This window comes from Typopeltis vanoorti, chromosome 4, assembly GCF_054136105.1.
Source record: "Typopeltis vanoorti isolate ZY-2024b chromosome 4, IOZ_Tvanoo_1.0, whole genome shotgun sequence".
Classification (NCBI taxonomy): Eukaryota; Metazoa; Arthropoda; class Arachnida; order Uropygi; family Thelyphonidae; genus Typopeltis; species Typopeltis vanoorti.
This window is the reverse complement of record NC_143552.1, coordinates 98,781,141-98,806,120: the sequence shown is the minus strand read 5'-3', so window position 1 is coordinate 98,806,120 and position 24,980 is coordinate 98,781,141. Positions and strand designations below refer to the sequence as shown.

Below are 24,980 nucleotides of genomic sequence, written 5' to 3'. Positions count from 1 at the left end.
ATTTTTTAACGTGTTTATAACTCTATGGTATGTATCTTCATTTCTTCAAGGCATCAATGCATAAACAGCAGGAATCACGTTATCATTTATAATGCCATGAATTGTGTACAGCAGCTCAAAAAGAGGTGGAGTAGTTTTAAAAGTGCCATCTGCATACCATGTTGTTGATTGCAATAATAACTGTAGATTTCATTTAGTAGAAAATATCAGCAATCTGTTGCTCCCATCGTCGCTGTCATGTAAAAGGAACTCTTCATTTCCATAGGTGATTTTATATATAGAAGGAATAATTAAATTACTTAACGAATTTGGATTTGGTGGTACCCGTTCTGCTTGATTTTGGGTTCTTTGAATAGACTTCTTTATAGAGGCATTGCTCGGTATTTGGCCGATGACGGCAGGAGATATTTTTGTGTATGCTTCCATGATAATTCGATGAGTCCCATCGCTAGTTATATGGGCTCGATCTTTAATCTCATTAAGTAGCTTTGCTGCTTCAAACCCTGCCATGTTACTAGCATAATTATGTTTGTTAATTCATTTGATAACGTTGTCACCAGTTGTATGAATATGCGCATGGCAATGCATTTTTTGAAACTGATCACATTTCCAAAAAATCTTTTCTTCATTTTCTTTGTCTTTTATAAATAAATGACCATTATCACTCAATTTACGCTTCATCTCTTAAAATAAATTGCAGAGGCATCGTGCAATAATTGTAATTAATTTATAAATTGATTCTTAAACTTCGAACTTTTAAACACTTGCAAAAGAAAAAAAATGTTAGGGATTGGACTTCTGAGAACACGTGACATAAAACTGTTTAATTTGAAATTTTCAGTGCAGAACTTCATGAAACAGCAGCTTTTATACTCTGGTTCCCAGAGTATAAAAGCTGCTGGTTAAATTTAGCCAGGTTAAATTTAATTTAATTTAAATTTAGCTGGGTTAAATTTAAATTGGTTAAATTTAGCTGGGGCTCTCTGGGTCCCGTCCCCAGAACAATTTTCTGTTTTGTGACTTTCACCCCTTTACGGGAATTAAGTCTAATGAGAAACAGACAGCAATGGCAGGTTATTAAGAAGTGCATATGATTGGCGTAGTATTAACAAAAGATTGCGTGATCGAAAAATAAAAGCAAGCCGCCAGTTGAGTTGCAATGCTAACTCTCTTCAACCGAATTCCATATGTGAAACTGCCATAATAACATTCACTATATATATATATATATTTCTCAGTTTTAACATGTTCGGTTGAATTTCATTGCTGCTTTGCGAACTCACACACATCTAATTAATAACAATAGTTTTCAGTTAGATAATGTGTTTGCCATATGGTTTTGCTTGAGTCTATACAGCATAGTTTCTGTATGAGAGGCCATGTGATTCATTCATTAGTGTCGTTTTTCCACGTTGTCACTAATTACACTATTTGTTGAGAAATATATTACAGACTGCTCATACCTTATTCACTGACATAGTAAAAGTAATTGTTTTTCTTGCCTCTGCAATATAGTGGCAATTGGGGAGGGCGTGCTGATTACCGTGGGAGCAGTTGCTATTGCCTCAACAAGCACGTGTTTAAGCTTTTTTTCATGTGCGAGATATATGCAAAATTTTTTAATTTCTTTTTTCGAAAAGTAAAATCAGGCATGGCGCAAGTTATATGCGAGGGCGAGTTACATTCGAGTAAGTACGGTATTTCAACTATGGATAAAGTACATTGGTACCTTCTTTAAAACTGCAAAAGTCGCGATTGAAAAAATTGCAGCTTAGGTCGCATGGATCCAAGAGAAGATACATTCATTACTAGTGTGTGCTGAAATGCAATAAAATTAAAAATAAAAAAAAAACACTACAAATATAATACATGATGGTTTATTTATTTTCAGATACAATCTAGAAATTATTGAAAAAAAGAGAAACAAATAAAAAAAATGATTTTTCCTTTCGATGAATTTTTGCTGCGATCAGTTTTTTGCATAATGAATTGTCTGTGAACCCACAAGTTCTTCACATCAGGGTATTCACTTAGCATCAGAGTGGATAAATGGATTAATACATATTAAAGGGGGAAAGGTCTGCACAATACCAACAAAAGCAACTCAGAAAGAAAATTTACGAACATAGAGATACCAAATCTCACAAAAGAGCAGAAGCAATTATTAGAAGTGAAAATTCATTGCGACACATTGTAGAAGAACAGAACTCTTTAGCTCACAAAATCACATGCCGCATGCTTTGCACTGCATATCATATTGCAAAGCATAATCGTCCTTTTGTAGTTCATCCAAAATTAATAGATGTTCAGTTTACTAAGTAAAGCACGCCCCACACCAGCCCATGCTTTACATAGTAATGTGACATGAGATAGTGAATCATATTGCAAAACAAATGAAACACAAAATTGCAGACAGCATTATAAACAATAGAACCAAAATTTCTACTATTATGGATGAAAGTATATCCATATCTAACCAGGGTGCAATAAATGATGATCTTACAACTCTATTCTTTGGTTTAATTCAATTAGAAAGCACCAAAGCAATGGACATTAAGAACTCACTTATGAAGTGTCTAGAAAAGCACGGCCTGAAAAAAGAAATCCTGCATCTTCAGTAAAAATTGCGCTTAAGTAGTTGAAATGTTTTATTTGTTCTACAGGTTCCCCTTTCACAACACAGTTGACATTTTCAACAATTCTACCTATTTTCATTGTCTTTGTCTTTTTAATGCAGACCTTCATACCATATCTATTACGACAGTTATTCAATTTAGTCAGGGAATCTTGCAAACTTGTAGCGGATTTATTTAGAAGTATAACATCATCCGCATAAAGCAAAGAGTTGACATTAACATTTCCAATTCTGATATCATGTTTAATACCACTTTCCTTTATAATGTGATCCATATAGATAATGAATAACAGAGGGGATAATGTACATCCTTGTCTCACACCAGTTTTAACATTAACCTCCCTACGGCCAATGTGGATGAAATAGTGACACCAAATTGCACTTCTTATCCATGTTATTTAATGGGTTTTAGAGCTTCGTATCCAGATTTATCTCGATGTCTATAGACATCGTGGCCAGTTGGGGAGTTAGTTAAACCATCTTCCTGTACTTCCTGCAATTCTAACTGCTGACTTACAACTCAATTAAAGACTAAGTATTGTTTGATATAATGTCCCATTGACACCATATAACTGTAGCGTATTGAATAGCTTCTCTCTTCACCTTGTCATATGCCTTTTCCAGATCGACAAAACTTAAATACAGATCTTTGTTATATTTCCATGCTTTCTCAACTATTTGTCATAAAGTGAAGATCTGATCCTGACAGCCTCTATTTGGCCTGAATCCAGCTTGTTCTTCACCAAGCTTTTCTTCCACAATTCTTCTCAACTGTTTCTCAAGTATACTTGCATAGATCTTGCCAAGAACACTCAGTAGGGAGATACCTCTGTAATTCTCACATTCAGTTTTATTTCCCTTTTTATATATGGGTACTATTAGAGCTGTACTCCAATCATTGGGAATTCGTCCCTCTGTCCAGGCTTTCTGAACTATGCAGTGCAGCCACTGTAAGAATTTTATATCAGCATACTTCAGCATTTCTGGTTGAATATCATCTACTCCTGCTGCCTTTCCACATTTCAAGCCTTTGATTGCTTTTTCTACTTCAAGAATGGATATGTATTCCTGACTGTATGCCTGTGGAGTGTTTTTTACCACTGTGCTATCACTGCTTGTTTCATTTAGCAATTTTTCGAAGTAATTACTCCATACTTCAAGGATATCTTTTTCTCCTGTTTTCATGTCACCTTTATCATCTCTAACTCCGTTTACAGCAAATTTCCTCCATTTCTAAGCTTCTTCAACAAACTCCAGAATATCTTATCACCATCTTGATATTTATTTTCTATGTTCTTGCCAAAGTCCTCCCATGACTTTTGTTTAGCTAGTTTTACACATTGTTTTGCTTTCTTACAAGATGGTAAACTTGAAGAAACGACTTCATAAACATTTTAGGAATAATGATGGATGCGTTACCTGAGCTTTCTAGCCTCTCAGAATCTTTGCAAAAACAAACTGATGTTACCAAAAGCAAACCAACTCCAGCACAGAATAAGAGAAGCATTTAAAGGTCACAAAGAAAGAGGAGGTATTTACTGGAAGGAAGTTCAGAAAGCTATAGAAGCAAATCAATTCAAAGGAGATCCCTTGCAAGCATTTTGGAGTAGGAACAACTCAATAGAAATAAATAAAGGATTTTATTTATTTCTATTTTATGAGTATAATCACAAAATTAACAGGTCGGTGCATGATAGATAAGGGCAAAAAGTACTCAGAAATAATGAAAGTAGTTTTACCTAAGTATTGGCCGGATGATATTACTATGGAGAACAAGAATCGAAAGATCTGTGTGATTTGTTTTCTCTCTATTATCGTGAGGTCATTCAATCTTATAAGGATTTTAAGCACAGTGGAGGTAAGCATATGTCAGATGCCATGAAGAAACTTCTTAAGTGTGTTGAAACAATACCAGTTATGGCCCATCAATTTCCCAGTGGGATCCTCTTCCATATGTTAAACGCTGGATGTCCCAAGGAAGGAACAGTGCCCTTGCTTATTGTAAAAAGGGACAATGCAGAGACAGACAAATCGAAGGAGGCCTTGTGGAAACTATTGTAAACCTCCTGCAACTGTTAACTAAGAGTAAGCCCCGATATTCTTGTGTACCTTCCTGTACATTTCACTAATTATATTTCAAATTTCATTTACTGATATGAATAAACGCATATGTTTGTCTATCTTAAACTGAATTATCTTTTAATATGTTAGAAGTATTATGTTAATTTGTAATTTTGTATTTGTATTTAATGTTTCTGGTGGTGTCGAAGAGAAGGACTACCTTTAACTCCACCAGAATAAATAAATAAATAAATAAATAAATTTAAAAAATGTTGCGAAAATCTAGCAATAGCCTCACATTTATAATCCTTACTTTAAGGACTCCGGAGATTATTCGTTTAGAATTTAACCACTGGATTAGTGCAACCTCACCAAAAGTTATAAGCATTGGTTAGACTTGGCTTATATTGTTGCTATAGGTCAGGGAGTTCCACAGATGACAGAAGACATGCATCGCCAAATTAGTACAATGAGTACAGGTCAAGTGATTATTATGAGGACTTCAACTATGGTAGGGGTGTTCAACCCATCGATCACAGAACAATTTTTGGTCGATCTTGCGTATTCCTCCTTACTTACAAATTTAATTAAAACTGAAAATATAATATTTTATTTATCATTATTTTGTATTATTTTTAATTCGCTTTAAGTGTATTGCTATTGTTTATTTTTTTTTTTTCATTAAAATTGTCAAATCAGTAATTTTCTTATAAGTCCTGGTAAATGAATTAATTTGGATCAGTGGAAGTCAAACAGCGAGCCGAGTGAATACGATTATAAGCAAAGTGTAAAAACTCGATTGTAGCTTAAATATTAAATATTCCAAAGCACATTACATCGATTTTTTTACTTAGGTTAAGTCCCATGTGAATATTGTAAGAAAATAAACTCTGTTTGTCTCGGTATAGTTTGTATTAGATGTTTTTGTAAATAACTCTTTTGAAGCTAACTGCATATACTGCTTTAATAATATGTAAGAGTGTTAAAAACAAAGGCAATGTTTTTGTCACCGAAGCTGTACATGACGGCATTAGAAAGATTGTTATTGAAACGCATGTATGACGCAAGAAAGGCTTGCAGGCTTTAAGAGTAAACATCTCCGAAGTCAGTCAGAGAGAGTTCAAACAACTTTCCGATGGCTGGCAACTTACAATCAAAAGAAAGCCAAGGAGAACCAAAGGTGTGCCAAACTTGAAATTTAAATTGAAAGACTCATACCAATTCTTTGGGGGGGGGATTGCCAAACTTCATGCGAGGTCTCAGAGGAGACCTAATAAAAAGGGACTGAAGCAAGCAGAAGGGGGTCCCGGTTCCAGAATTGCTGTCAGAGGGGAGGCTGCCCAGTCCAGAGTCGCTGTCAGAGAGACAAAGAGGCTGCCCGGATCCACGTTGCTTGAGAGAGGAGTTTCCTGCTTCCAGAAAGGAGTTTCTCGGTTCGAGATGTCGCTAGAGAGAGAGACTACTTCTAGGCCGCAGACAAGGTTTCAAATTGCTGAAAGAAAGAGTTCCAATTGCCGGAGAAAAGTTTCCAGGCCAGAGAGTGCTCCAGTTAACAGTTGGTGGCAGTTCTAGCTATTGAAACGGCAGAAAAAAAGAAGGCAGTCGTCCAGGCATTTTCGGCGAGCCCAAGCAGAGGAGAAAAGGCAAGGCGAATTTCCCGAAGCACCTTCGTTTGTAAGTTTTTCTTTTCACCGAGGGAGAGTAACCTTTTGCTGGAGCTGAATGAGCCCACAGCCTGCTACATTCCCGATAAGATGCAGCCGAGACAAAATTTCTTGAAGAAGATCTGAGATTAAAGAATTGCCATAAAACTTTTAGTGAAAGACTTTTGACTGAATGTGAGATACACAAAACTTTTATATAATTCCTGTTATAGTTGATACAAGAAAGACTTTTAAGATATATGTTTAATAGTGTTAAGAAGAGAATCAATTGGCATGTTAGAGGTCAAAAACAAATGTGTAAAAGATAACTTAACACAGATTTAGGTAACCTCTTTATGAGTAAGCTTAGAGATTAATAATTAAAGAGGTTACCTAAATCAGTGTTAAGTTATCTTAACACAGATTTAGGTAAGAGAGAGTAGGTAACCTTATGTGTTAAAGAAAGTATTTAATGTTGAAGAAAGAAGGTTCTAATTTTTGTTAAAGAGTTTTTATAGATGGATAGAGAAAGCAATCTCCCTAACGTTAAAATTGTGTATATTTCATAGTAATGTAAATAACTGTCATCTGACTTTCTTGTTAAAAGAGTGCTGCCTGTTTGTTTATTTATAATTACACTGTTTCTAAAATAAATCGGACTTGTTGAGCAGGAAAATCTAAGTGAGTTGGCCAAAGCGTAAAATTAAGAAAAAGAATAGATCACGACTGTTTGTAAAAGTTTTAATGTAGGAATTTGTGTTAGAAAGAGAGAGAAATCTACCAACTGTATATTTGAGTTCTTTTTGCTAATCAAAGATATTAGTGGCGCAGTCTCATTTTAAATAAATTTTCTAATATCTTAGGCATAAGACTCGTAATGCATAAGGCAGATAAACATAGCACGTAATAAGATAAACAAGAGAGATTCTGAGAGAGAGAGAAAGCGCACACAGCAAATTAGAATAACGGAGAATAAAGTATAGAGTAAAAGACATCACAAGTAATTAATAGAAATTACAAGTATACAAAGTTAAATAATAATAAAAGTTTACAATGTCGCAGTAACGACTGGATAGCAAAAGTAGACGTATAACAAAAGCACATTGTATGCATTTTGTTTAATTTGAGGATAATTATGAGTATATCAAAGAAATCGAAGATGTATCATTTTCACAAGGCATGGGAAACAGATTTTTTCTTTACAATGGTAAATGAAAAGTGTTGTTGTTTGATTTGTAATTCATCTGTAGCAATTCCAAAAAAAAGGTGATATTGAGAGACATTTTCAATCACTACATACAAAATATGATTTTCCCCAAAATTCCGAAATACATAAATTAAAAAACTATAAATTTAAAGACAGGATTTTTTGGACAGCAAAATATGATTTTGAAAGTAATAAATAAACCAATATCAGTCACTATTGCATCTTTGAAAGTGTGTCATTTATTAGCAAAAGCAAAAATGCCTTTTACTGATGGAGAGTTAATAAAAGAATCATTTCTTGCAGCAGCAGATTCTTTTTCTGATTTTAAAAATAAAAATGAAATCATTTTGAATATTAAGGATTTACAACTTTGCAGAACAACGGTTATGAGAAGAGTTGAAATTTTAAGTGCCAATCTGAATACTCAGTTAATGTCAGACATTCACCAGTGTTGAGTTTTCATTACAACGACTTCACCAATATTGCTCAGTTAATGGTATTTATTTGCATGGTATTTCAAGATTATTCAAGTAAAGAAGAACTTTTGAAAATTATACCATTATTGGGAAGGACTAGGGAAGAAGACATTTTTTCGGCATTTGATGAATTTGTGAAACAACACAAACTTCTGCTTTTTAAACTTGTGTCTATTACTACTGATGGTGCTCCTGCAATGATAGGTAATAAATCAGGCTTCATTTCATTATGTAAAAACGATGACAAATATCCAGATTTTTTAACATAACCACTATATTATTTACCAACAAGTACTGCATAGTAAAAGATGAACAGAAAAGATGTTTTGGATATTACATTTAAAATTGTAAATTCTGTTCGAGGAAAAGCCCTGCAATGGCGGTTATTTAAATTATAGGCAGATGATAATAGGGAACTTCTGTTGTACAATAATATTCGCTGGCTCAGCAGAAATAAATTTATAGAAAGATTTCTTGTATTAATTAACGATATAAAAATTTTTTTTGATGAAAAAGGAGATATTTATCCACAATTGAGTGATAAAAGATGGTTGTTACACTTACCATTTTTAGTAGATTTCTGTACGAAATTAAGCAATTTAAATTTACAGTTACAAGGTAGAGATAAAACTTTAATTGACATATTAAGTTCAATAAAAACATTCCAACAATACTTACTTTTATTAAAGAAAAAAATAAATGACTGCGAATTTAGACATCTCCCATATTTATTAAAATTTTTTGAACAAAATCAAGAAATGCTTCACTATGATTTAAAAGAATTTATTTGTGAAATAGAATTAGTTGAGGAAGGAATAAATTCAAGATTTAAAGATTTTAATAAAACTGAAATGATTGTATCTTTTATCAATAATCAATTTCAAGAAAACTTGAACATCACAGAAATTTCAAATAAAATTAGTGGGCCATTTGATATAAACCAAGCTGAAGTAGAACTTGAGATAATAAACAATGAAGTCATTTGGAAAAATTCCCAATATTAACTGATATTGCACGAAAAATTCTGTCGTGTTTCGGATCGACATACCTTGTCAGAATCCGCTTTTTCAAATATGACAGTCATAAAATATCAATTAAGAAACCAAATTACAAATGATCATTTGGATGATTGTCTGTGATTAGCCACTTCTTCATATCAACTTGACTATGAAAATATTGTGAGGTCCAAACAATGCCAAATTTCACATTAACTTTTTTTTAATCAACCAGCATTTCCTGTAAGTTGTGAGTTTGTAATCAATCTGTTGTTTTTTCTAACTTTGGTTTTCCAAAATAGAGAAATAAATATTTTATTCCAATATATATATATATATTTTTTTTGTTGTATTAAAATATTTGTTGTATTAAAATAATTAAAAGTGATAAATAAATTTTTAAATACACAAAGTTTTTAGTTGTTTGTTTGTGTGTAATCAGATATCAGGTTATATAAGAAAGTAGATCGCTGAATAACTTATATATAAGAGAGTAGATCGCCGAATAACTTTTTATAGAAAAGTAGCTCACGTAGTAAAAAAGGTTGAACACCACTGAACTGTGGTATGGACTGGAAAGAAGAAAGATCATGGTGGGAAGGAAATAGAATTTATACACCTGCTAAGATATAATTACTTAAGGCAGCATATATGGAGGGGACTATGGGTGGAAGAGTATTGAACTAGATCACAGGATTAGAAGAGAGAGAGAGAGATCCATAACTAAAATGGCCACATTGCTTCCGATTGGTGAAAGTGACCATGCAGTCTGTCTTGACTTGGGAGATTGCAAAACATGAGGAATATTCTGTGAAAGGGTACATAAGGAACTACAAGGCAGATGATTATGACAAGCTTAGGAGGAAGTTTAAATCTGTGCCATGGAATAAAACACTGCAAGGTAAGGATGTTAACAGTGCATGGGAGATAGTTAAAGGTCATCTAGAGGAATCAATATCAAATTGTATACCTGAGGTAAGGAGGGTTAATGAGATAGGAGTTAGATGGATGATTAATATCATTATGCAGAAGCTGCAGAAGAAGAAAATACAGTAGCGGGTATATAAAGAGAAAGGTTACCGGCAAACTCATGAACAGTACAAGGCTTAGGAAAGAAAGGTGACCAGTATGGCAAGGAAGTCAGAATCAGATTATGAAAAAAATCTAGTCAAGCAGGCCAAGAAATCCCAAAGAGATAAGAAAATAAGAATTTTCTAGGCAATCATTATGGATGATTTTAATTAGGGTAATATAGACTGGAATGAAGAGCCAGCATCTGGGGACAAAGAGAATGAATTTCTTGAGTTTTTATGTACTGTCTAAGGTAGCTGAGACAACTACCTTAGACAGTATGCGTACATGTCAATCAAGGGGGGGGGGGCTTTTATTTAATTATCTCATTACAGGATGTTATTGTAAATTAGATGTTAAATCTCCCTCCAGTTGTTGAGAATGACCATGAAGTGATTACTTTGGTGGTGGTCAGCCAAATTATTATTATTATTACATAACACCACCAGGGAGTCCAAAAACTCATCGAGGAAGGGCACCTACTATAACTCTCTGTCTCCATCAACTGCAACTATCATTATCATTTACACCAATGCCATCTACTACCGACCACCACCACTAGTATTTTCACAGACAATCACAAACATCCATGTCCACAGCGGGATTCGAACCCATAGCCTTTTGGCTGAAGAGCTGATATGGTAACCACTCGGTCAACCAGGCTGGCACATAGAAAGGGATATATGTGGAACTATAAGGCTGGTAATCATAAGCTCAGAAGACAACTTACAGCTACATCATGGAATGAAAAGAGATCAATGATGCTTGGGACATCTTCAGGAACTGTCTAGCAGAGGCAATGCCTGAATGCATTCCAAAGATCAAGAGGTCAAATAAGGTGGATGTGAATGGATGAATGAAGAGGTGAAGCATGCAATTTGAAAGAAGGCATTATGGATGTAGCAGAAGATGAGTGGTGGTTATATTGGCAGGATTATGCTAGAAGAAACTGACCTTCATCCAGACTAGGGATTTTAGAGTTTTAGTATACAGGAAGTTGAAGTTCAGGAACCATATAGCAAAGATTGCTAATACAACTCGAGGATACTGCAACTGAAACAAACAGTGACGTGTAAAAATAAGAATGTCAAATTAAATTAAACTTGCCAAGAAATTATATTCTTGATTAATCCTTTGTCCAAGTGTTACATTTGGACAAAGGATTACTTAAGAATATAATTTCTTGGTAAGTTTAATTTAATTTCTAACCAAGTGGAAAAAATTTCTATAATAAGAAAGTCATTTGGGCTCTTTACGAAACTTAGATATGATGTCACTTAGACTACTCTATACATATCTTGTCTCATATTTTACAATGCGATGCAGATGCAGTGGAGAGAGTGCGAAGGTGAGTGTTAAAGATGATATTGAGATTGTGAAAGACAGATTGATAATTTGTGAATTGCAGATACTTGCAAACAGGAGAAAGAGGAATGAAATTATTGAGAATTACAAACTTCTGAAGGGACTACACAAGATACCAGTAGATGGAATTTTCATTTTATGTACAGTGGGGAAAGGACAAGAGGTCATCCATGAAAGTAAAGAATTAATGTAATCAAGAAAGGGATGCGAACTAAATTTTTCTCTCATAGAACAGTGTGTGACCAGAATAGATTTACCTTTGGAGGTTGTGAGTGCAGATAATGTGAATGAATTCAGAAAGTATAATGTGGTGTGAGTAATATATAGTCTCCTGGATGAGTCTCTGACTTCCTGGGGTCTCTTGTTCCCTCCAGATAGTGAGAATGATCATGAAGTGATCATCTCAGTTGAGACTAGCCATATGAAGATTTCAGTGAGGAAATATGTGGAATTACAAGGCTGGTGATTATGAAAAGCTAAGGAGACAGTTTGGCTATAGCATAGAATGAGTTCTTAAGTGGGAGAGATATAAATGATGTGTGCAAACCGACTAAGAGATATTTAACAACTTCAATGTGTGAATGTATTCTGAAGGTCAAAAGACTGAATAAAGGAGGTGTCAAATGGATGAATAAAGGGGTGAAATTTGGAAGAAGAGGATACTGTGAATGCAGCACAAGATGAATAATGGTAGTAATCAATGACATGAGGAGTATAAAGATCAAGCCAAGAAGGTGACTCAGTTGGTATGAACAGTATGAGCAGAAATTAACAAATTGGGCCAAGAAAAACCCTAGAGAGTTTTTCAGATATGTGGAAAGCAGAATGAAGAATGATTATGGTAAGATGATGTTAACGGATGAAAATGGTAGAATGGAAGCTGTTGCAGAAGACATTGTTGAGGTAGTGTTCCGTCCTCATCAGGGTGAAATTACGTTCAAGAAATTACATCAAGTTCCATATTTCTAATTAACCACCATTTATATGCATTTAGTACTGTTAAATCTTGAATGAAGGAGATATTTATTATACTACATTTCATTCAGATTTAACGTATCAAAATTCTCGGAGAATTACTTGAATATTGGTAAAGGTGATATTGATAAAATCCATGATTTAAAATTTCCTTATGTAATATATTATGAAGTGCCTTTGTGAATACAACAGACATTGAAAATAGGTTAAAAAATGTAAGCATGCCAAAGTTTAGATCAAAGTTACAGAAGAGATAAGCGGATTAAAAACATGTCCGGAGGCAGTCACCTACGCAAAGTCTAAAAGGTGCGTGGGAGTTCCCTGCGGAGAGGCAAGGAGAAGCGACAGCATGGAGTGCAGAAGAGTTAGGTGCCGGGTAAAAACAATGACGTAGTAAGGAGAATAGCACAGCAGTGAATATACAGAGCTTGCAACACTAACTCACGGTTCTTTTTCCATCTTGTTCCTGTCGTTCGCAGAAAATGAAGTTCGAGTGCGGTCTTTACATACCGTGAAAGAGCAAAGCTCAGAGACATTTGTCCCGCATCTGCTATGGCTATATCAACATGATAAAGGACGCACATTATTCTGTTAATGACACTAAGACCGAAAGGGAGCCTCACGCATGTAAGGAGAAAACTAAGGACCAAGGTAAGAGTGAAGGGGAGACAGAGTAGGATCAGTCAACACCAATCGGTTGACTGGAAGTGTAACAGACATGAATGAGGTTCGAAAAATAGTTAAGCAAGAAGTCGAGCATCTGCATTAGTCCATCATCAACCCACCGCCTTGATGCTGTTATGAACCAACTGGCAGCGGTGTCCATGAAAACTTCTGAATTATCTTTCCCTCAGACCAAAAGGACTGCTGAAATGATACATCTGGAAGATGAGAGGCTACAACAGCCTATGCTAGACCGTTTGGATGCTGTGATGCAGAAATTGGCAACAGTAACAGCGCAAAATACCAAAGAATCTTGGAGAGAGAGAGTCAGTGGACAAAAGGAAGGAAGGGAACAGCCTCAGTGCTTCAACTGCAACAAGGTTGGGCATCTCGCCTGCAATTCTTTTAGCAATAGGATACATTCCAGCAAAGGAAATAATGAGGAGTCAAGGTTTAATCACCCTTCTCATATGTATGCTAACAGAGCATGGGAGAGAGGAACAAAAACAAGAGCAATCCTCAAGAATGATAATTAAGGGAGAGATATGTGGAACACATTGTAATGTGTTGTTAGACACAGGTTCCCAGACCTCTATTATATCAGGAGATTACTTTCGAAGGATAGAACCCCATGTGAAAAAAAGAATTTCATATTTTGGAAGGCCAGTTAAACTATCAGGAATATCTACCTCCATGGTTTATGTGACCAAGTCAGTTCATTTGAGAATATACTTACCTGAATTTAAAATGCATGTTTGGCATGAGTTATTGGTCCTGCCCAGGATTTCTCTCCCACACATTCAATTGATTTTTGGAAACGATTTTCTTGTGAAGCATAAATTCTCGTGTGACTACTCAAGGAATGAAGTGTATCTTTTGGGAAGAAAGAGGATAAATAAGGAGAGTCAAGGATCACCGTATATGAACAGAAATAAGAACTCACACGAAATTGGAATGCAATGTGGAGATGATGTCGAGCAGATTGACAGAGTTAGAGAAAGTTTGATAGGCAATCAGATGGGTTCGGAAGGGACCTCCACCTCAAGGGTCAATGCTCATTCTGAAGCTCATTGCATATCTAGAGTCAAACTGTCTGACGAACTTAGTGATGCAGAAGGGAGCATGGAAGAAATTTATCTAAGAACGATTGGCGTTAATTTCATTAGCATTACTGAATGGCCTAGAGAATTCTATAGCAAGCCAGGGTTCAAAGTTTATTTTTCACTTGGTTAGACTATAATACATTTAGTTTAATCCTTTATCCAAGTGTGAGCAAACAAAGTTTGCACCTGAACTACCTTACCTTACCTTACCCCAGTCCTGAAGATACTTTCAGGCACAAACTTTGTTTGCTCACACTTGGATGAAGGATTAAACTAAATTTATTAAAGCCAGGGTTCAATAAGCGCACTTCACATAATGTGCGACACAACCACGACAACGGTAAAATTCAAGTATTCAGAAGGTGATACGGGATGTGCAATAAGAAAAAATGAAACAAGAAGTTTTTGCACAAAAACAAGAGACAATTTAAGACCCAGATGACGTAGTCAAGTCTCCTCCAAAATCTGTACAGGAATGACAAAAAAGAAAAAAAATTTTCCAACAAAAATTTTTATTTGGAAGGGAAAACCTTTGTTAAATCTTGAATGAAGGAGATATTTACTATGCTACATTTCATTCAGATTTAACAAATATCAAAATTCTCAGCGAATTACTTGTATATTGTTAAAGTGAAATTGATTGTAAAATAACGATAAAATCCATGATTTAAAAATTTCCATGTGTAATATATTATTAAGTGCCTTTGTGAATACAACAGAGGTTGAAAATAAGTGAAAAATCCTAGTATGTCAAAGTTTAGATCAAAGTTACAGAAGAGATAAGAGGATTAAAAACATGTCTGGAGGCAGTCACCTACGCAAAGTCTAAAAGGCACGCAGGAGTTCCCCGTGGACAGGCAAGGAAGAGCGATGGCACGGAGTTCAGAAGAGTTAGATGCCGGGTAAAAACAATGATGTAGTAGGGAGAATATCACAGTAGTGAATATACAGAGCTTGACAACGCCAACTCATGGTTCTTTTTCCATCTTGTTCCTGTCGTTCCCGGAAAAGGAAGTTTGAGTGCAGTCGAAAAGGACGATGTCCATAAGCAGCTATGCAATAAGACAGAGATCCAGAGCGAGAATAGGCCTAGGCACAGCGGTATAATCAGCGTAGACCGAGATGATGTGCAGAACCACGTGGACCGACACTGCAGACCAGCTTCGCCTACATCGAAGGAAGTGAATCCTGAACATACTCGCTAGCCAGTCCTTTCTGATAGCAGTAAACTGGAGGAAGAAACAACGAGCCATAATAATAGAGAAGATGATCGAAAGAGAAAGCCAGAGTGATCCTAATGCCGTGGTAATGTAAGAACTTTTTAAATCTTTTGTATATACAGGAATGTTAGATTGTAACGAAGACAGGAACTGAACTTTCGAAGAGTAATAGGACTTTAACATCTGATCCACATATAGAATGTTATAGCTCTGCATATGAGGATTTGCAAAGTATTGTGATTGAATATATATAGTTTTGTTATAGTCAGATAGTTCCTGAGATCAACATTTGGTAAATGATTACCTAAGAATGTTAAGTAATTAGAATGAATTCATAATGTGTTTAGTATTAGATACTGCTTCATGTTGAGAGAGTTTAAGAATACCCAGGTTACACCTGCATGACTGAATTAGTTTAGTTAAATAATTATCAGTAATTGTACCATATTTTTTAATGAATAAATCCTTTCTTGTCAACCTAATAACATGCCTGGTTCTCAATGTACCACTTATAAAGTAAAACCTGTGCAAATCAAAATCTTGGGGATAGCCACGACTGCAGTGAAATTGAGACACATAAGTTTTGATGAAATTTGGAATAGTAATTGTATGAATATTGAGTGTTTTCTCACAGATGACGAAGCTTCTCTAGTCTAATAATTTTGGATGGCTCAATGTTAACAAATAAATTTTTCCAAAATTAGAAATGGGGTTAACACCTGAATTATAACAAAGAATTATAACATAAGATTAAATCATGAGCTATCATATACAAGAGAGATAAACCAAGGGGTCCGACAGGGATGTCCCCTCTCAGCAACTCTTTTTAATATCTACTTAAATGAAATAATAATAAAATGGAGTAAAAATTTACATCAAGGAATTAAACTTTCACCTACAGTTAACTTAAACACTCTCCTCTTTGCAGATGACCAAATAATTATTACAAATTCTGAAGATAACTTACAGAAAGCTATTTTAAATCTAAATGAGATATCCAAAGATTATGGTATGATAATATCAACGGAAAAATCAAAAACTATGGCCTTTAAAGGACAAGATCCAGCAAGAACTAAAATAGTATTAGATAACAAGATCTTAGAACAGGTGAATTCATTTAACTACCTAGGATGTATGATCACTTATGAAAATGAAAAAGATATAAACATAAAAATTGCAATATATTTAAAAATAACAGGAGTAATTAACTCTATATTTAAACCAAACCTAGTTCAAAAACAAACCAAACTAAAAGTATACAATACATTAGCCCTACCGGTCTTAATGTACGGAAGCGAAATCTGGACAATAAAACAAAAAGACAAACAAAGATTAACAACAGCAGAAATGAAGTTTATGAGAAAAACTGCAAAGTATACCCTATTTGATCACAAAAGAAATGAAGATATTATGAAAGAATTAAACCAAGAACCAGTAATTGAAAAAATTAAAAAATATAAACATAGATGGATGGAACACGTTCAAAGAATGAAAACAGAAAGATTACCAAAACAAGCCTTAAAGTACAAGCCATTAGGAAAAAGAAAACCAGGACGCCCTCTTAAACGATTCAACGATGACTTCTAAGGCCGGAACAGGCCATACTAGGCCTAAATCCTTGATACGTATGATGATGATGATTATAACAAAGGAATTAGCTCTAGCCTAAAGCAGTGTCTTTGTTAACAGTGAGGTGCACCATCATTCAATGTTTACAGCGGCCAGTGGATAGAGAAATAATAAGATTTGTATGAGTAAGGAATTAATCAGACTTAAGAGAGAATTAAGAGAAACGAATGAGTAAATAAGGTAGATTGGTAAAGGAATAAATCATCATCATCATCAAATTCCAGGCATGTACCTTCAAAGGGTGTGCAGGATATGATAGTACAACATGAAAAATTTACATCATTACTAACTTCCTATCTACAATTTTCCTCCAGATCAGTCTGTTACTTGTCAAGACTCTAACATTATCAGATCTTATATTTCTATCATCTAAGGCACTTTGTACCGTATCAATCCACCTATATCTTGGTCTTCCTCTGGGTCTTTTTCCTGCCACCTTGGCAAAGAACACTTGTTTTGCTAATCTTTCATCTCCCATAATGTTTAAGTGACCATACCACCTGAGATTAACTCTGCTAACGAATTCCTGGATGCCGACAATATCAAGTTCTTTCCTAATATCCTCATTTTTAATATGACATTGCCACTGATGCCACCTGTTCACCCCCCTCTAATCTTTCTCGGGATTCTCATATCTGTGGTCTCTAGTCTTTGGTCAAGTGTTTTATTTCTAACTCAGATCCATGAGTTAAAATTGGTTTAAACACTGTCTTGTATAACAGCTACTTTAGCATTGTGACTAATTTCACTCTTACTCTATATAAATTTATTCAGTTGACTTCCTACCATTAGAGCGTTGTTGATTCTGATGTCTATTTCCATATTTAATTTACCATCTTCACTAAAAATCGTGCCTAAGTAGCTGAAATGTTTCACTTGTTCTATAGATTCTCCATTCACAATGCAGTGGATATTTTCAATGCTTATGCCTATTTTCATTGTCTGTTGTCTTGGTTATTGCTGACCTTCATACCATATCCATTACAACAGTCATTCAATTTAATCAGGGAATCTTGCAGACTGTTAGTAGATTTATTTAGAAGTGTAACATCATCTGACATAAAGTAAAGAGCTGAGATTAACATCTCCAATTTTGATATTAGGTTTAATACCACTTTCCTTCATAATGTGATCATTATAGATAATGAATAACAGAGGATATAATATACATCCTTGTCTCACACCAGATTTAACGTAAAAACCATCTTGCTGTACTCTCTTCAATTCTAACTGATGACTTACAACTCAAATAAAGACTAAGTATGGTTTGATATAATGCTCCCTTGACACCATATAACTGTAGCATATTGAATAGCTTCTCTCTTGGCACCTTGTCATATGCCTTTTCCAGATCGACAAAACTTAAATACAGATCTTTGTTATATTCCCACGATTTCTCAACTATTTGTCGTAATGTAAAAATTTGATCCTAAACAACCTCTATTTGGCCCGAATCCAGCTTGTTCTTCATCAAGCTTCCCTTCCACAATCCTTCTCAACCATTTCTCAAGTATACTTGAAATCTTACCAGGAACACTCAGTAGGGAAATACCCTTATAATTCTCACATTCAATTTTATTTCCGTTTTTATTTATGGGTACTATGAGAGCTCTACTCCAATCATCTGGAATTTGTCTCTCCATCCAGGCCTTCTGAACTATGCAGTGCAGTCACTGTAAGACTTTTATACCTCCATACTTGAGCATTTCTGGTTGAATATCATCCACTCCCGCTACCTTTCCACATTTCAGGCTTTTTCTACTTAAGTATGGATATGTATTCCTGATTGCATGTCTCTTGAGTGTTTTTTACTACTGTGGTGTCATCACTGCTTGTTTCATCTAGCAATTTTTCGAAGTAATTACTCCATACATCAAGGATATCTTTTTCATTTTCATTTCACCTTTATCATCTCTAATTCCTTTTACAGCACTCTTTCCTCCATTTGTGAGCTTTTTTCAACAGCCTCCAGAATATTTTGCCACCTTCTTGATATTTATTTTCTATGTTCTTACCAAAATCTTTCCATGATGTTAGCTAGTTTTACACAGTGTTTAGCTTTCTTACATTTGTCTCTGTATTCTCTAAGAGCAAAAGCTGGCTTATTTGCCAGGAACTTTTGATATGCTTTCTTCTTTTCCTTCACTGTCTCTTTAACTTCCTATGTCCACCATGGGGGGTTCTGATTTTTCTATCCTTGCAGATAACCTCATCACATGCCTCTCTGGCTGAATCAATCAATGTTTTCTTCAGGATTTGCCATTGACTCCAAGGTTTGGTTCCTGTTCTCAAACTCTTTCATTGTTTCTTGAATAATGTTTGTTTATTTAGTCTACAGTTTACATCTGAGAGCTGCTCAACTTTCATTTGATTTAAAACTTTCTTACATGTTCTCATTTTCGTTATGAAATTCAATTTTATCCTGCTCAAGAATAAATGGTGATCACTTCCAATTTCAAATCATCTATTCACTTTAGTATCTTGCACCAGTGGGAAAACATCACCATCAATAATAACATAGTCAATGAGACATTTCATATTAGACTTTTCAGGGCACAAATTGTCAATTTAAATTGGAACTCAATTTAAATTGACACTCAAACAACAATTTACAACATATTGACATTAAACAACAATTTAAATTGACACTCAATGTCCTTACAAGGGGGTGCTTAAGGGTCAAAGCTGTATAACTGAGAGGAGACCTCCACATAGCCTTTAAAGAAATGCGGAGAACCGACCAGGGCTTCTGACCTAATGTCCAATCCTCACCTTCTCGTGGTGCACCCTGTTGGGTATCTACTTGGATACTGAATGGACGAGGATGGGCTGGCAATTTGGGATTTAGTGGACCAAATTGTATTCTTATTGGTTAAACCAAAATATAAAATGATGGTACAACATGACAAAATTTCATGCCAGCTGGGGCATATCACGGTTAAACAAGGCCCCCGTTGTTTTCGCCAGGGAACCAGTGTGAACAGCGAAAAGTCAGCTACTGGAAAAAATCTGAAAATAAACCCCAACTCAACATCACCAGAGTTAAAGATCGGTACTATCAACATAAGAAGTCTGAATGGCAAAGAAATAGAGCTAGCTGAGGAATTAGATAAGTACCAGATCGACATAATAGGGGTGACTGAAACAAAAAAGACAAAAACTGGTGAGATCTTTCTGAGCAGTAAATACAAAATGTTATATTCAGGCAATGACAATCAAGGAAAAGAAGTGGTAGCCATAGTATTCAACACAAAATACGAGGCTAATCTTCTTGAATGGCAGGCAGTCTCAAGTAGAGTGATGTGGGCTAATATCAGAATGGGGAATTGGACAAAGAGACTTATTTGTGCCTATGATTATGCCTTTGGTATGATTTGTGCCTATGGTAGAAGTGGAAGAATTTTTTGATGCTTTAGAAAAAGCAACTGACACAATGAAAAAGAAAACGTTGGTCCTTGTTGGAGATCTAAATAGCGGAGTAGGAAATGATTGTGAGACATACAAAAATATTTTGGGAAAATTTGGAGAAAAGAGCAAAGCTAATAATAATGGCAAGTATCTGTTGGATTTCTGCTCAGGACATGGACTGGTTATTACTAACATCATGTTCCAACATAAAAATGTGCACAAATTCACATGGAGAGAAGAGGCTAGGAATAAGAAAAGTCTCAATGACTATGTTATTGTTGATAGTGATGTTCTCTCCCTGGTGCAGGACACCAGAGTGTACAGAGGATTTGAAATTGGAAGTGATCACTATTTAGTCTTGAGCAGGATAAAATTGAATTTCATATTGAAAAGAATAACATGTAAGAAAGTTTTAAAGCAAATAAAAGTTGAGCAGCTCTCAGATGTGAGCTGTAGACTAAAATACACAAAGATTATTAAAGAAAAAATGGAAGGGTTTGAGAACAGGAATCAAACCTTGGCGATTCAGTGGCAAACTCTGAAGAAAACATTGATTGATTCTGCCAGAGACGCATGTGGTGAGGTTGTCTGTAAGGATAAAAAAATCAGAACTCCCTGGTGGACACAGGAAGTTAAAGAGGCAGTGAAGGAAAAGAAGAAAGCATACCAAAAGTTACTGTCAAATAAGTCAGCTTGTGCTCTTAGAGAATATAGAGACAAATGCAAGAATGCTAAACACTGTGTAAAACTAGCTAAACAAAAGTCATGGGAGGACTTTGGCAAGAATATAGAAAAGAAATATCAAGAAGGTGACAAAATATTCTGGAGGTTGTTCAAGAAGCTTAAGAATGGAGGAAAGAGTGCTGTAAAAGTAATTAGAGATGATAAAGTTGACATGGAAACGGGAGAAAAAGATATCCTTGAAGTATGGAGTAATTACTTTGAAAAACTGCTAAATGAAACAAGCAGTGATGACACCACAGTGGTAAAAAACACTGACCAGGCATGCAGTCAGGAATACATATAAATACCTGAAGTAGAAAAAGCCATCAAAGGCTTGAAATGTGGAAAGGCAGCAGGAGTAGATGATATTCGACCAGAAATGCTGAAGTATGGTGGTATAAGAGTCTTATAGTGGCTGCACTGCGTAGTTCAGAAAGCTTGGACAGAGGGACGAATTCCCGATGATTGGAGTAGAGCTCTCATAGTACCCATATATAAAAAGGGAAATAAAACTGCATGTGAGAATTACAGAGGTATTTCCCTACTGAGTGTTCCTGGCAAGATCCATGCAAGTATACTTGAGAAACGGTTAAGAAGAATTGTGGAAGAAAAGCTTGGTGAAGAACAAGCTGGATTCAGGCCAAATAGAAGCTGTCAGGATCAGATCTTCACTTTACGACAAATAATCGAGAAAGCATGGGAATATGACAAAGATCTGTATTTAAGTTTTATCGATCTGGAAAATGCATATGACAAAGTGCCAAGAGAGAAGCTATTCAATATGCTGCAGTTATATGGTGTCAATGGGGCATTATATTAAGCAATACTTAGTCTTTATTTGAGTTCTAAGTCAGCAGTTAGAATTGAAGGAAGTACAGGAAGATGGTTTAATGTTAAATCTGGTGTGAGACAAGGATGTACATTATCCCCTCTGTTATTCATTATCTATAAGGATCACATTATGAAGGAAAGTGGTATTAAACATGATATCAAAATTGGAGATGTTAATGTCAGCTCTTTGCTTTATGCAGATGATGTTATACTTCTAAATAAATCTGCTACAAGTCTGCAAGATTCTCTCACTAAATTGAATAGCTGTTGTAATAGATATGGTATGAAGGTCAGCAATAAAAAGACAAAGACAATGAAAATAGGCAGAATCATTGAAAATGTCAACTGTGTTGTGAATGGAGAACCTGTGGAACAAGTAAAACATTTCAGCTATTTAGGCACGATTTTTACTGAAGATGGTAAATTAAATATAGAAATAGCAACAGAATCAGCAAAGCTGGTATGGTGGGAAGTCAATTGAATAAATTCATATGGAATAAGAGAGAAATTAGTCGGAACACTAAATTAGCTGTATACAAGACAGTGTTCAAACCAGTTTTAACTTATGGATATGAGAGCTGGGTCAGAAGTAAAACACTTGACCAAAGGCTAGAGACCGCAGATACGTGAGTTTTGAGAAAGATTATAGGCGTGAACAGATGGCATCAATGGCAATATCATATTAAAAACAAGGATATTAGGAAAGAACTTGATATTGTCAGCATCCAGGAATGGGTTAGCAGAGCTAATCTCAGGTGGTATGGTCACTTAAACAGAATGGGCGAGGAAAGATTAGCAAAACAAGTGTTCTCTGCCAGGTTGGCAGCAAAACGACCCAGAGAAAGACCAAGATATAGGTGGATTGATACGGTACAAAGCGCTTTAGACGATAGAAATATAAGATCTGATAATGTTGGAGTCGTGACAAGTAACAGACTGATTTGGAGGAAATTGTAGATAGGAAATTAATAACGATGTAATTTTTTTCATGTAGTACTATCATATCCTGTACACTCCTTGAGGGTACATGGCAGGAATTTGATGATGATGTCCTTACAAGGTGCCCCTCTATAGGTCAGCTAAACTACAAAGTTAAGAGAAGGCCAGCTATTAGGTCTTAAATTAATAGTCTCCGAGATCTTTGATAAATTAATGCAACCGTACTTGTTGAGGTTCGAAGGGTGTTTCATAACTGATGTTAATTCTAAGAATACTTACTCAGATCTATAAAACTTCTATATAATATAGATGTATTTTTCTATCTGAAGCTATGTGAAGGATTATCTGGATACTCCTTCACATCACTTCTTCCTGATGACGATGGGTAGAAAAACCAGCAAAATATTAGTATTTTAATAAATATATTTTTTCCTATTGGTGTTATTAATACTGTTAAGCATTAGAAATAATGAATGACACCTAAGCCTTTCTTTACATATTATAGTATTTTGTTAGAGATCAATGGACACGGTCCACTTCTTATAATACATAGGAGTCATTTTTATTTACAAATAGATGAATTTTTACTTCTATGTCTGTTCTTTCTGAAGACTGGAATGAAAATGTCTCTCTAACTCTCTAGTGCAAAAAACATCTATACTGCAGAAGCAAGAGAAACAAGTAGCTTTATTGTCACTAAATACAGTACAGATATTTACAGTCTATGTACTATATTTAGCAAATATTAATGTAATTAGAGACAACTGGAATGCCTTTGTTTACATATTATAACATTTTGTTAGAGATCAATGGACACAGTCCACTTCTTATAATAAATATAAGGAGTCATTTTATTTAGGAATAGATTTTTACTTCTTATGTCTGTTCTTTCTGTAGACTAGAATAAATATGTCTCTCTAGTGCAAAAAACATCTATACTGCAGAAGCAAGAGAAACAAGTAGCTTTATTGTCACTAAATACAGTACAGATATTTACAGTCTATGTACTATATTTAGCAAATATTAGTGTAATTAGAGACTACTGGAATGACTCTTCATAATGAAAAATACAATATGTCCCCTCCTGCATACATGTATTGAGGCAAAACAGATTTATTGTAGCACCAAACATACTATCTAATTAAACACATTTGTCCTAATATCCTCTTTCAAATTTTCAATGGCAGAAAATATGTAATAACAGCTGTTTATAATGCAGTTATTGAGTGCAGAAAGCAAATGATTTATGTAAAACCAATTTTCTAAAGCAAATAACAGTGTACATGCATATATAAAACTTGAAATCAGTTCAACTTTGCTTTTGAGATTTTCAATATCAATAAGACAGTTCACAAATGCTAATTTTATAAATAAAATTCTAAAAAGTTACGACTAACATGCTGTATAGATGTGAAAATGTGACCACCCAATGCAGAAGAAGTATACACACAGAAGCTAGTTCCCATGTGCAGACACAGCCTGGCAGAAATGTTAAATTCATCTTATAAACTCTCCAACCATCCTCTCATTCGGTTCCAAGATTAATCACATTCTGCAATGAATATTACCAGTTGTTAGTTTTCTGGCTTAGAAGGCAGAAAACTAACAACTGGTAATATTCAGAAGTTAAAAATAACCAAATCGTTTGGGAGACAACTGTTGATAAAAAAAAAATGAAGTCTTAATTACACAAAATTATAACTGCATTCTATACAACCACTGAAGATACACTCCAGTAAATTATGATTTTATAAATTCCTATTTAGATTAATTTGTTAATAAATTCAAGCAGAAATGTTATCTTTAATGTAAATTTTTTTTACCTTCGAGCTATATTTTTCAACAAATTCTTCTGATCCTCTTCTTTGGTTAATTTTGAAAGATTTTCAAGATAATTATCCACCTATCAATTATATAAAATATTTAAATAAATGCAAACATCAATGAAGGATAGAGAAACAAGAAAATCATTTAAGTGCTAAAATAATGATTTCTTACTTTCAAAACAAACTTAACTTTCATGAACTTCAGTTTCT

The 24,980-nt window shown here is 34.8% G+C and overlaps 1 protein-coding gene across 4 annotated transcripts in view; it reads right to left on the bottom strand.

The window, feature by feature from the left end:
- Positions 1–24,980, bottom strand: part of LOC150107542 (DNA ligase 3-like) — a 505,727-nt gene that overhangs the window by 326,621 nt on the left and 154,126 nt on the right. For all 4 annotated transcript variants that reach the window (XM_090391370.1, XM_090391373.1, XM_090391372.1 and 1 more), the window contains one exon: positions 24,768–24,847. In XM_090391370.1, coding sequence (XP_090247496.1) covers positions 24,768–24,847 — 80 coding nt within the window. The remainder of the gene's footprint in view (positions 1–24,767; positions 24,848–24,980) is intronic.